This window comes from Rhinopithecus roxellana, chromosome 20, assembly GCF_007565055.1.
Source record: "Rhinopithecus roxellana isolate Shanxi Qingling chromosome 20, ASM756505v1, whole genome shotgun sequence".
Classification (NCBI taxonomy): domain Eukaryota; kingdom Metazoa; phylum Chordata; class Mammalia; order Primates; family Cercopithecidae; genus Rhinopithecus; species Rhinopithecus roxellana.
The window spans coordinates 56,965,161-56,978,994 of NC_044568.1; the positions used below are offsets into that span (position 1 = coordinate 56,965,161).

The following is a 13,834-nucleotide window of genomic DNA, read 5'->3' on the forward strand; positions in this document are numbered from 1 at the left end:
ACTTCCAGGCTGCAGTTCTACCTAACAAAAGGAAACTGTTGAGATAGCTACACAAGCTATGGGCTGATAAGACCCTGAAAAACCAGGGTGTGGGCTAAGTTGGCTAAAACCAACTGGACCCAACCTGGCGCTGGCTTTGACCTAGGCTTCACCTGGTACTCATTAACATACTAAGTCACACACCCACTGGCACCATGACAATTCCGGGAACACCCATATTTGGTGTAAAAATGGTGGCATCACAGTTCTGAGAAGTCTCCACCTTATTCCAGAAACCTTCGTGCATATCCATTTCTTAAAGAAACCCATAAAGATGGAAACCCCAAGCCCCGTTGTGTGGCCCTCTCTTGAGTCCGCCCTTTCTTGAGTGTGTACTTTGCAGTAAATCTCTGTACTTTCACGATTTTCCGACTTGTTCTTGAATTCCTTCGTGTGGTGGTGAAACTACCTTTGCAAAATTATGCCTGAGACAGTGAAACAGATCCACATGTGGAAAGGAAACCACGCCTGGTGCTAGGCCACGCCCCCTCCTCCGGGGAGCCCAATCATACGTGGGCCCGCCGCGCTAGTCCCCGCCCCTCAGGGCTGCCTCTTCCGGGCCTCAGGTTATTCCCCCATGTCCACGCCCCTCTTGCGCTACGCCGTATCCGAGGTCGCGCCAGGCCCTGGAGTCTTCGGCCTGCGCGCGCTAGCCAATCAGACCCTGCCTCGCCCCCTCGCCTGGGAGTCTCCGCCCTCCGCGCTCTGCCCAATCAGACTCTGTCCCGCCTCCGCGGCACCGCCTCCGCGCCTCTGTCCAGCCGGCTTGCTCCGGCCGCGAACTGCCCCTCCCCGCCCCGCCTCCCGGCGCGGGTGGCCGAGGCGTAGCGCTGCGACCCCCGTCCCTGCGAACATGGCGCTGCGAGTGGTGCGGAGCGTGCGGGACCTGCTCTGCACTCTGCGCGCGGTCCCGTCCCCCGCCGCGCCCTGCCCGCTGAGGCCCTGGCAGTTGGGGACGGGCGCCGTCCGGACACTGCGCACGCGACCCGCTCTGCTTTCGGGTAAGTGCGGCGGACAAGTGGGCGGCTGCTCCGTCCCCGCCTGGGCTGCTTGCCCCGGGCCCAGCTGGACTCGGAGGACGCCTGGGCCCCGCTCCTGAGCCACCGGTGCGGAGCGAGCACGGACCCTGCCCTTTTCTTACTTCTGTTGGGATCCCCGGCTCTGCGGCCGCTTCTCCCTTTTAAGTAGCGGGAGGTCCCGCGAGCAGCCTTTGCCGTAGGGGTTGCCTGCAGCCGGGAGGGGAGGCCTGCGGGACGCCGAAGCTGGGGGGGCCTGGCCGGTCCCGCGGGCAGGTCGGCCGCTTGCTGCAGAAGCCAGGCACGTGTCGCTTAAGCGTCTCAGTGGCCTTAGTTTGTCTCCCATCTGCGTGCATCGTTGAGACCCCAAATGGGGAGGCCTTTAGTTTACTAAATGGACCGTTACTGAGAACTCCGAAGTAAAATTAAAGCAGAAGCGCTTATTAAAAATTAAAGCACCGGGCCGGGCGCGATGCCTCACGCCTGTAATCCCAGCACTTTGGGAGACCGAGGCGGCGGATCACGAGGTTAGGAGATCGAGACCATCCTGGCTCACAGGGTGAAACCCCATCTCTACTAAAAATACAAAAAATTAGCCGGGCGTGGTGGCATGTGCTTGTAATCCCAGCTACTTGGGAGGATGAGGCCGAATCACTTGAACCGGGGAGGCGGAGGTTGCAGTGAGCCCAGCGCCACTGCACTCCAGCCTGGGCGACAGAGTGAGACTCTGTCTCAAAAAAAGAAAGTAATTATTTACCTAATCTATCCACTTCTTTCTGTCAGGCCAAGGGTTAAAGGAGAAGTGTACTAATCATTATCTTTAGCCTAAACAGCTTATTAAAATAAAGACTTAGGACTTTGAATCACTGCAACTTCTGCCTCCCAGATTCAAGTGATTCTCCTGCTTCAGCCTCCCGAGTAGCTGGGATTACAGGTGCCCGCCACCATACTTGGCCAATTTTTGTATTTTTAGTAGAAACGGGGTTTCACCATGTTGGCCAGGTTGCTCTTGAACACCTGATCTCAGGTGATCTGCCCGCCTCGGCCTCCCAAAGTGCTGGGATTACAGGCGAGAGCCACTGCGCCTGGCCAGGACTGAGGGGTATTGAGCTTAGTAATGTTGCTGTCTCCGTCTAAACTTGGGGTTGCTCGGTTGCTAAAATGAGTGTCACAGCAGCCTTAATCCTAAAATTATCTTCGCAGGTAGGCAAGATGGCAAGGTCAAAGACGGTAGTCTCAGGTGATATTTATAGTGGTCTGGCACTTACTTTGAAAAAGGTGTATTAGCTTCAGACTGCTCATAATTGGCATGTAACTGGCGAGTTCTAGCCTTGTAACAGAGTGAGAGAATTAAGTGTTATAGACAACTGTATACCATCTGTTTTGCTCAGAATCCTCTTAATAAACTTTAAAAGATCATTTTATTCTGCAGCATGATTTTTTTTTTTTTTTGAGACGAAGTTTGGCTCATCGCCCAGGCTGGAGTGCAGTGGTGCAATCTCGGCTCACTGCAACCTTCGCCTCCCAGGTTCAAGTGATTCTCCTGCCTCAGCCTCCCAAGTAGCTGGGATTATAGGCATGCACCACTACACCCAGCTAATTTTTGTATTTTTAGCAGAGACGTGGTTTCACCATGCTGGCCAGGCTGGTCTCGAACTCCTGACCTCAGGTGATCTGCCTGCCTTGGCCTCCCAAAGTGCTGGGATTACAGGCATGAGCCACTGTGCCTGACCTGCACCATGATAATTTAAGGGGAAAAAAAATTATTTTTCTTCCAAAGTGTTGGCATTACAGGCGTGAGCTACCATGCCCAGCGGTTTTTTTTTTTTTGAGACTGAGTCTTGCTCTGTTGCTCAGGCTGGAGTGCAGTGGCATGATCTCGGCTGCAACCTCTGCCTCCTGGGTTCAAGCAATTCTCGTGCCTCAGCCTCCCAAGTAGCTGGGATTACAGGCATGTGCCACCACACCTGGCTAATTTTTGTATTTTTTTAGTAGAGACGGGGTTTCATCATGCTGTCCAGGCTGGGCTCAAACTCCTGACCTCAGGTGATCTGCCCGCCTCGGCCTCCCAAAGTGCTGGGATTACACGTATGAGTCACTGTGCCTGGTCTGCAACATGATAATTTAAGGGAAAAAAAATTATTTCATTCCCTCAACTTTTGAGTGCTTACTATGTGGCAAGCACTGTATTTAGAATTGGAAAAACAAATGAAAATAGGATAAACCCTGCTGTTTCTTGCTCGGTACACAGTCTGCTGCCTGGGGAGACTGACAGATGAACTCTCTAGCATGTTCAGCACTGTGAGTGTGGTGGGGAATAGTGGTGTAAGGTATCGTGAGAACGAGCTGACTGGCCCAGGAACCCAGGCTTGGTTAGACACGACTTTGGGCAGGAACGGGCTTCTAAATCTAGACCTGAAGTAGTTAGTAAAGGCGGTAGGGAAGAGTCTTTCAGTCAGAACACAGTGTACACGTCTTAAACTTTCTTACCTGAACGTCAGATTGACCTGAAATATTCAGTTCTTTGAAGTGGAATGAAGCAAAGTAAATTTCTTAGTGACACATTTTTTGACTTCTTCCACTGAAGGGTATGAACTTTAAAAAGTTTCATAATTGGGGGAAAAGAAAGCAATATTAAATTACATACTTGGCCAGGTGCGGTGGCTCACACACTTTGAGAAGTTGAGGTGGGAGGATCACTTAGCCCAGTATTTGAGACTGGTCTGGACATTATAGTGAGACACCTCCCCCATCTCTACAAAAATAAAAAAATAAAAATAATAATTATACACTCTACTTACGTTGTGCTGCATATCAGAGCTGTAACCAAAGCAACTGAATGCTGTTTTGAGTACAACTATCTTTTGGGTAAGGGGTAAAATGAGCCAGTGAGGCCTCTTTAAAACAGTATTTGAGTTAACCATTTTCCTATGAACTCATGTCACATTGTTTTTGGAAAAATACTTGGTGTCAGAATATGAAATATATTTAATATAGCATATGGTTTTTAAAAAATATCCTCTAAGGCAAGTACTTTTAACTTTATATCCTAAATAACTTTTTACATCTCTTGAACATTAGGCAGCCTTTCTTTTTTTTATTTTTTTTTATTTTTGAGACAGAGTCTCACACTGTCACCCGGGCTGGAGTGCAGTGGTGCAATCTTGGCTCACTGCAACCTCCGCCGCCCAGGTTCAAGCGATTCTCCTGCCTCAGTCTCCCAAGTAGCTGGGATTACAGGTGCCGACGACCACCAGGCCCAGCTAATTTTTTTTGTATTTTTAGTAGAGACGGGTTTTCACCATGTTGGCCAGGCTGGTCTGGAACTCCTGACCTTGTAATTCGCCTGCCTCAGCCTCCCAAAGTGCTGGGATTACAGGTGTGAGCCACCACGCCCGGCCTGGGCGGCCTTTCTTTCAGGAATCCCTGAATTGTCTGACCGTATCTTTAGAGAAGTGCTCAGTAAGTCAAGGGCTGAACCTGTCCAGTGAATGATGAGCAGAGCTTGACTTTCCACCAACTCACGGCTTAGCTCTGAGGAGACTGTTGAGTTCTGATCTTAGTTTTCTTCTTTAAGTGACGGTAGTACCGTCTTCAGGGTCAGGCTTGAATTTGATTAAAGTAGAATTTTAAGAACTTAGTCAAATTATAGTTGTTTTAGGAGGTCAGTTTCATTCCTATAAAATTTTACTTTATAACCCAAGCTGCAGTGAAGCCCTCTTAGGTCAACTTTGCCTAAAGAGGCACCTTCTTATTGTTATTATTTCTTAGGTTAGTTTCTTATATGAGCCATCTTTATGCTGTCTCCCTAAACCTCATCATCCCAAATCTGTCTTCAGAGGGACAGATTTTTTTTTTTCTGAAAGACAGACCAGTAATAGTTAAGTATACATTTGAAATATGCTCCAAAATTTTCTTTTGTGATTTAGGCTAAGTAATGTTAAAGCAAATAATCCAGTCTCCAAAAGATGCACACAGCGTTCAGATCAAATCTTTGCTTAATTGGTACTGCTGTTTCAATGCGTCATCTCTATACATGATCTTCGTTCCTTCCTGGGCCATGTACTATTTAAAGGTAGTGTCAACAGGTCAGACACAAAATCTGGGAAAGTCTTTTGAAAGGAATGATAATGAAAAGTGCTTCTTAAGAAGTAATGCTGCTGCTTTTCTGAAATACTGGTCTTCTGTTTTAGTGCGCAAATTCACAGAGAAACATGAGTGGATAACAACAGAAAATGGCATTGGAACAGTGGGGATCAGCAATTTTGCACAGGTATTGGATTTTATTGAACTATTTGTGACAGTGTGCTCTTGCATAATTTGCTTTATCTCTGCGTTTAAAAAAGTGTTTAGGCCGCGTGAGGTGGCTCATGCCTGTAATCCTAACACTTTGGGAGGCTCAGGCAGGAGGACTGCTTGAGGCCAGGAGTGCAAGACCAGCCTGGTCAACATAGTGAGACCCTGTCTCTACCAAAAGTTAAAAAAAAATTAGCCTGGCATGGTGGCTTATGCCCGTGGTCCCAGCTACTCAGGAGGCTAAGGCAGGAGGATTGCTGGAGCCCAGGAGGTTGAGGCTGCAGTGAACCATGATCATGTCACTGCAAATTACAAAAATTAGCTGGTCCTGGTGGTGCACACCTGTAATCCCAGCCACTCAGGAGGCTGAGACAGGAGAATCACTTGAACCTGGGAGGCAGAAGTTGCAGTGAGCCGAGATCACACCACTGCACTCTAGCCCAGGTGACAGAGTGAGACTCCATCTCAAAAAAAAGAAAGAAGAAAGAAAGAAAGAAAGAGAGAGAGAGAGAAAGAAAGAAAGAGAGAGAGAGAGAAAGAGAGAGAGAAAGAAAGAAAAGAAAGAGAGAGAGAGAGAGAGAAAGAAAGAAAGAAAGAAAGAGAAAGAAAAAGAAAAGAAAGAAAAGAAAGAAAACCAACCAGAGTTGAATTAAGTAAAACGTAGTTAGGGCATTATGTGGTATTTTAAGAGATGTTGCAAGCTTAACACTAAAAGTAGGAAACATATCTTATTCAAGAAGGAAATGTGTGTGTTTTGTGCTGGGCATTTAAGGAAAGAAGAAAAAGAAGAGCAGGGTGTTACCAGCATTTTGTGGGTCCAGTGATACACACATGACCAGCGGGATGGGAAGAAAGAAAACCTCAGTAGGCACAGATTACACAAAGGGAAGGCTTTTATTTAGCCCATCTTTTCTCTGTAAATTCCCCTCAATTCCATATGGCGATAATGTTTAAGAGAAAATGAGAAGCCAAATACTAGCGTGGTCAGTGATTTTCAACTGGATGTATGTATTGGGTGAGGCGGGGAAGGGGGATGTTAACTGATGGGAATATAGTCGTGTGTCACTTAATAATGGAGCTATGTTCTGAGAAATGCCTCCTAGGAGATTTCGTCCTTGTGTGAGCCTCCTGGGTGCCCTTACACACACCTAGATGGTACAGCCTATTTACACACCTTGGCTGTATGGTACAGCCTTTGCTCCTGGGCTACAAACCTGTACAACATGTTACTGTACTGAATACCGTAGTTAATCGTAACACAATTGTCTATCAAAACATAGAAAAGGTACAGTAAAAATATGGTACAGGTTGAGCATCTTTAATCCCTGAAATAATCCAAAAATCTGAAACTTTTTGAGCACCAACATGACTCTTAAAGAAAATGCTCATTGGAGCATTCTGGAATCCAGAATCTTGGATGAGGAGTGCTCATCTGTTAAGTATAATGCAAGGATTCCAAAATCTGAAATCCAAAACACTTCTGGTCCCAAGCATTTTGGATAAGTGATACTAACTATATTATAATTTCATGGGACCACTGTCGTGTATGTGGTCTGTTGTTGACCAAAACGCCATTAGGCAGCATGTGACTGTACAAAATTCCTCAGACATGTAAGATTCTTCTGTGTTGAGAATCACTGACAATTGTATCTTCCTTGGCATCTCTGTATACCTACTATGAAGCTCCGTACTGGGTATTTTTTGAGATGTTGTGTAAGATGTCGTCCTTACCTCCTAGAGGTAAGGGGAATTACCTCCATGGGAATGACTTGCAAACATTACACGATGGCATCGGAACAGTGGGGTTGTAATTTACTTACCTGATGGAGAGACCACTTCTTTCTGGAGTCAAGGACTTCAGGGAGTACAAGGCGTGAGGACTATGATTTGTAGAATCAGTGAGCAGGATTTCAGCAAATGCATTGGGGGCAATGGTGTACATAAAACTGCAGAGGTGGAAGAACACCAAATATGTTCATGCACAGAAGAGCTAGTAGTATTTGCCGGGGGCAGTGGCTCACACCTGTAATCCTAGCACTTTGGAAGTCTGAGGTAAGTGGATCATCTGAGTCAGAAGTTCAAGACCAGCCTGGCCAACATGGTGAAACTGCGTCTCTAGCAAAAAATTTTAAAAAATTAGTTGGGCATGGTGGGGGGCACCTGTAATCCCAGCTACTTGGGAGACTGAGGCAGGAGAATCACTTGAACCTGGGAGACAGGTTGCAGTGAGCTGAGATCAGGCCACTGCACTCCAGCCTGGGCAAAAAGAGAGAAACTCTGTCTCAAAACCAAACAAAACAAAGAGCTAGCAGTGTTGTCTGGGGCATGTGGCTTTTGTCAGGTTGCTAAAGCCTGTGAGCCAAATCGGGCTGGTGGCTGGTCTCTTGCAGCTCCTGAGTTGAGAATAGTTTTTTAAAATCATTTTATTCTACTTATTTTTGGAAAACAGAGTCTTGCTATATTGCCCAGGCAGGTCTCGAACTCCTGGGCTCAAGCTATCCTCCCACCTCTGCCTCCCTAAGAGCTGGGATTACAGGCATGAGCCACCGCACCCAGCCATTTATTTTTATATTTGAGATGGAGTCTTGTTCTGTCGCCAAGGCTGGAGTACAGAGGCGCAGTCTCAACTCACTGCAACCTGTCTCCCAGGTTTAAGTGATTCTCCTGCCTCAGCCTCCTGAGTAGCTGGGATTACATGTGCCTACCACCACGCCGGGCTAATTTTTGTATTTTTACTGGAGACTGGGTTTCACCATGTCAACCGGGCTGGTCTCATACTTCTGACCTCAAGTGATACACCCACCTTGGGCCTCTCAAAGTGCTGGGATTACAGGCGTGAACTACCACGCCTGACCGAGTAGTTTTTACATGTTTAAAGGATTTTAAGGAAAACCCAAGAATGTAGCCCCTCAAGTATAAAATATGTACTAAATCTTAATTATAGGGGATTCAGTGTTTTGCTTGTTCTATTTACTGGAGGGTTTAGTTTTAATTTCTTAGAGATTTTTGGTTTTGTCTTGTTTTATTTAGGAAGCACTGGGAGATGTTGTTTACTGTAGTCTACCTGAAGTTGGGACAAAATTGAACAAACAAGGTGAGTGTTGTTAGGGTCTTGGAATGATCCATACCATGAATTTTCTTTACCTCATCTTTACATTGAATAGTAAATTGTTTGTACGCTGGATTAATTAGAGGGTTTTTGTTTGTTTGTTTGTTTGTTTGAGATGGTCTCGCTTTGTTACCCAGGCTGGAGTGCGGTGGCACCATCTCGGCCCACTGCAACCTCTGCCTCCTGGGTACGAGCGATTCTTGTGTCTCAGGCATGTGCCACCACTCCCAGCTAATTTTTGTATTTGTAGTAGAGACGGGGTTTCCCCATGTTGGCCAGGCTGGTCTCGAACTCCTGACCTCTAGTGATCACCTGCCTCGGCCTCCCAAAGTGCTGAGATTACAAGTATGAGCCACCGTGCCCAGCCAATTAGAGTGCTTTTGACCCAAGTAGTAGGGTGGTGCAAAAGTAATTGCTACTTAGGAGGATGAGACAGGAGAATTGCTGGAACCTGGGAGGCGGAGGTTGCAGTGAGCCGAGATCCCATCACTGCACTCCAGCATGGGCGACAGAGCAAGACTCTGCTTCGAAAAAAAGTCTATTAATATCAATATGTTAGATAATATCCTTAAACTAATGAGTACCCTTTTAAGACATTCTGCTAAAGGCAGTTTTTTAATTTGATGTAAAATCTACATACAGTGAAATGCATGGACCAGAAATGTACAATTCAGTGAGTTTTAACAAATGTATACACTTGAATAAACCTTCCCAATCAAATAGATGACATCTTCTCTTGTTTCTACACCATAGATGAATTTTGCCTATTTAACTGTATTTGAAAGGAATCACACAGTGTGTGTTACGTTTGACCGCTTTTGGGGTTTACTGAGCTTCTTGAATCTGTAGATGGAATTTTTTTTTTCCATTAAATTTGGAGACTTCTTTTTTTAGTCATGATTTCTTTCTCTTCTCACTTCATTCCTTTTTTCTTCTCTGATTTGAGACATGTTCGTCAGATCACTTGATACTGTCCTATAGGTCCCTACGACTGTTAACTTTTCAGCCTTTTTTTAAACTGTTTTTTTCCTTCTTCTTTTTTTGAGACAGAGACTTGCTCTGTTGCCTAGGCTGGAATGCAGTAGTGCAATACTGGCTCACTGCAACCTCTGCCTCCCAGGTTCAAGCAATTCTCCTTTTTCAGCCTCCCTTGTAGCCGGGACTACAGGCACACACCACCACACCAGGCTACTTTTTTTTTTTTTTTTTTTTGAGTTTTTGGTAGAGACAGGGTTTCACCGTGTTGGCCAGGCTGGTCTTGAACTCCTGACCTCAAGTGATCTACCTGCCTTGGCTTCCCAAAGTGCTGGGATTATAAGCCACCGGCCAGGCACGGTGGCTTACTCCAGTAATCATATTTTATGTTTTCATATATGTTTATATTTTATGTTTTCAAGTCGCTGACTTTTAACATTTATAATAGTGTTTTTTGTTTTTGAGATGGAGTCTCACGCTGTCACCCAGGCTGGAGTGCAATGGCATGGTCTTGGCTCACTGCAACCTCTGCCTTCTGGGTTCAAGCGATTCCCCTGCCTCAGTCTCCCAAGTAGCTGGGATTACAGGCGTCCACCACCATGTCCAGCTGATTTTTTTGTATTTTAGTAGAGACCATGTTGGCTAGGCTGGTTTCAAACTACTGACCTAATGTGATCTGCCTGCCTAGGGCTCCCAAAGTGCTGGAATTACAGGCATGAGCCACCATGCCTGGCGCAGAGCTTATAATTGTTATTGTACCACGCCCGGCCCAGAGCTTGTAATTGTTATCTGCAGGAAGTTGGTCTGATACAAGGTACTTCACTGTCACTGGAACATTCTAAAGTTTTCATTTTGTTTTTTTCTGAGCCACAGCTAAGTTGCAAGAACATTGAGTTTTACTGAAGCTACACACGTCTGGCATTCAGGCACATCACCATTTGTTATTCACTGTGTCCGGGACACACAGATAGGTCCACTTTGTTGAGACAATACATACCCTTCTCGTCGGTTATTACAACCTGACAAAACGTATGATTTTATTTTTAATTAAAGAAATTTAGGCCAGACGTGTTGGCTCACGGTTGTAATCCCAGCCCTTTGGGAGACTGAGGTGGGTAGATCACAAGGTCAGGAGTTCAAGACCAGCCTGGCCAACACAGTGAAACCCTGTCTACTAAAAATACAAAAATTAGCTGGGCATGGTGGTGTGGGCCTGTAATCCCAGCTACTCGAGAGGCTGAGGCAGGAGAATCGCTTGAACCTGGGAGGCGGAGGTGGCAGTGAGCCGAGATTGCGCCATTGCACTGTAGCCTGGCGACAGAGCGAGACTCCGTCTCAAAAAAAAAAAAAAAAAAAAAGAAATTTGGAATTCTAAAATCATAGCTATATGACAGGAATCTACTTTTTCATATTTTATGTTTTCAGGTCACTGACTTTTAACATTTCAAGTTTATTTTTTTTTTCCATTTAGATGAGTTTGGTGCTTTGGAAAGTGTGAAAGCTGCTAGTGAACTCTATTCTCCTTTATCAGGAGAAGTAACTGAAATTAATGAAGCTCTTGCAGAAAATCCAGGACTTGTAAACAAATCTTGTTATGAAGATGGTAAGCTTTTGCTAGAAATTTCTCAAGGAATTACTACCACAGTTAATATTTTATCTAGAATTTAAAGCAAGCTTAGCTGATTGTGACTTCATCTTTTTCTACTTCTTGGTACTAAATAGAGATGTTCTGCTTTAAAAGGAAAACAGAGGTTAGTTGAATACATAAAGTTATGTTTAAGATTTCTGGCTAGGCGCAGTGGCTCACGCCTGTGCTCCCAGCACTTTGGGAGGCCAAGGTGGGTGGATTGCTTTAGTCCAGGAGTTGGAGACCAGCTGGGCACCATGGTGAGACTCTGTCTCTATAGAGAGACAAAAATTAGCTGGTTGTGGTGGAATGTGCCTGTAGTCTCAGTTGCTAGGGAGGCTGAAGTGGGAGAATTGCTTGAGCCTGGGAGGTCAAGGCTGCAGTCTGTAGTGAGCCAAGATCACACCACTCCACTCCAGCCTGAATGACAGAGCGAGACTGTCTCAAAAAAGAAAAAAAAAAATCTCTGGTGATAAAAGCATTACCTTATTTTGCAGGGTTCTTGATGTCAGTTGTAGATTCTTTGGTTTTGGTGTAAACACCTGCAAAGTACTTTTTCAGACATAAAGCAGCCACTCATATTGTGTGACATGGGAGGTAACAAAATAATAATATATTCTACATTAATTTTTTGTTATCTCACATTTTCATCCTTACAATCTAATGAGGTAAGCTAACAGCAATTTTCTCTATTTTGTAGATGAATAGAGGCTCCAAAGGATTTATCTGTCAGGATCACATGGCTGATAAATGACAAAGTTAGGATTAGATTGTAGTTCTCTTTTGCCTGTCACCTAGTCCTTCTAATTACTACTGCTTTCTAATCCCATTAACCTCAGTAGTTAGTGTTCGATTTGTTAAAGATATACCTGGCCTTGTATATTTGGATCATATATTTAAGGACTTATTTTTTTGAGACAGAGTCTCCCTCTGTCGCCTAGGCTGGAGTGCAGTGGCATGACCTCGGTGCACTGAAACCTCCCCTTCCCGGGTTCAAGCACTTCTCCTGCCTCAGCTTCCCAGTAGCTGGGATTGCAGGCAACTGCCACCATGCCTAGCTAATTTTTCTGTTCTTGGTAGAGATGGAGTTTCACTGTGTTGGCCAGGCTGGTCCAGAGCTTCTAGCCTCAAGTGATTTGCCTGCCTTGGCTTCCCAAAGTACTGGGATTACAGGCGTGAGCCACCGTGCCTAGCCCCTAAAGATTTAAATGTCATTGTCTGATACTTATTACAACCTAAGAGTTCTTGATTTATTATGGTGGAATCTATTCTAGCTATAATTATTTTCATTTGTTATATACAAGTATTTTAATTCTTAAGGCTAAAATTTAAAGTTCCATGAACAAATATGTATAGTTTTTGTAAAGAATACGAGATTGAGGCACTCAAATTTATTTTACATTTTGGATGAATCTGACTTTTAAAAAAGTTAATGTGGAATATAAGGTTGTTTTTTGGTTGCAGGTTGGCTGATCAAGATGACACTGAGTAACCCTTCAGAACTAGATGAACTTATGAGTGAAGAAGCATATGAGAAATACATCAAATCTATTGAGGAGTGAAAATGGAACCCCTAAATAAACTAGTATGAAATACTGCAACCCAGCAGATTGTCTTAAATTAGTGGTGGATAGAAGACTTAGAATAGCAACTTTTAGCATTACCGATGGAGAAGAAAAAAACTACTGTTAACGCTGCTAATGAAGGAAAATGCCCTTTAACTTTCTAATGATTATAGATTTTAGACTAGGCTCTAGTGTTCAGAATTCATTAAATTATCCATGGTAAAAACTAGTTTTAAAAATTACATAATTCAAAGATAACGTTGTTATTCTTAAGCCTTATATAATATTGTAACTTGCATATATCCATACCTGGATTTGGGATGAAATACTTAATGATCTTTCCATTGGAAATAACTGGGAGTGAAGGGGTTTTTGTTGCTTGTACAGTGTCAGATGACACACCACTATCTTGATTTTGCAATACACTGCATTTGCTGGTGCTGTTTTTATATGGTGAAGCAACAGCTTTGCAGCAAAATAATAAAATACTTCTTCGTTAATCATGTTTTTTTGTTTTGATGTTAATATTTCATTTAGTGACTCTGCTAGTATTTGTGAAAGTGCTAACTTTAACTTAGGGAAAGTTACCTTTTTTTTTTAAAAGGAAATTTAAGCCAGACAATGAAAACCTCCAAGAAAATGTTTCCTTTAGTCACGAATCTGGTTTTTCTTAAGCCAGGATCACCTTTAACATAATAAAAAATAAATCACCGACTTTGATTTTCTATCATGTGAGGTCCGAAGAAAGAAGAGGAAAGACAAAGGAAGGTGGAAGTTTTGATCAGTATAGCACATGGTATTTTTAAGAAGTTAAACCACATTCAGGTTTCCACTTAAGTCATGGGAATAAAAGTGGACACAGATTGAAGCTTTATGAGCTCAGATAATGGACTTTGATAGTGAGTATTCTTTGCAACTTAAGCATATTTAGAGTGCCAAAAGGTATTTCCAAGTAGCTAATATGTAGCATACTCTAACCAACTGTAATATGCTGACAGTATTGGGGTGGGGGGGGGTCTGTATGCACATGCACATATATATATACACATACACACAGAGCGAGAGGAGATAAACTCCTGTATCATTTTCTCAGTTACTAGAGGAAAAGAGAAGTACTCATATAATACCACCTTCTGGTGGTGAACAAACAGCAAACAGAAGGACCTAGCGAAAGTAGGTAGGTAAATAATATACAAATCTTTCCTGC

The 13,834-nt window shown here is 44.1% G+C and overlaps 1 protein-coding gene across 1 annotated transcript; it reads left to right on the plus strand.

The window, feature by feature from the left end:
- The first annotated feature begins 761 nt into the window (after positions 1–761).
- Positions 762–13,509, plus strand: GCSH (glycine cleavage system protein H). Its single transcript, XM_030924297.1, has 5 exons — positions 762–1,040; positions 5,249–5,328; positions 8,382–8,445; positions 10,907–11,038; positions 12,527–13,509. Exons 1-5 carry the CDS (start codon positions 893–895, stop codon positions 12,622–12,624), a joined length of 522 nt encoding a protein of 173 aa, XP_030780157.1. The 5' UTR covers positions 762–892; the 3' UTR covers positions 12,625–13,509.
- The last annotated feature ends 325 nt before the right edge of the window (positions 13,510–13,834 follow it).

Bases quoted from the DNA above. Each gene is read 5' to 3' on its own strand.
- GCSH (XM_030924297.1), top strand. From the start codon at position 893: ATGGCGCTGCGAGTGGTGCGGAGCGTGCGGGACCTGCTCTGCACTCTG. The intron at 8,446-10,906 runs GTGAGTGTTGTT...TTTTCCATTTAG, and splicing joins GACAAAATTGAACAAACAAG to ATGAGTTTGGTGCTTTGGAA. The intron at 11,039-12,526 runs GTAAGCTTTTGC...TTTTGGTTGCAG, and splicing joins CAAATCTTGTTATGAAGATG to GTTGGCTGATCAAGATGACA.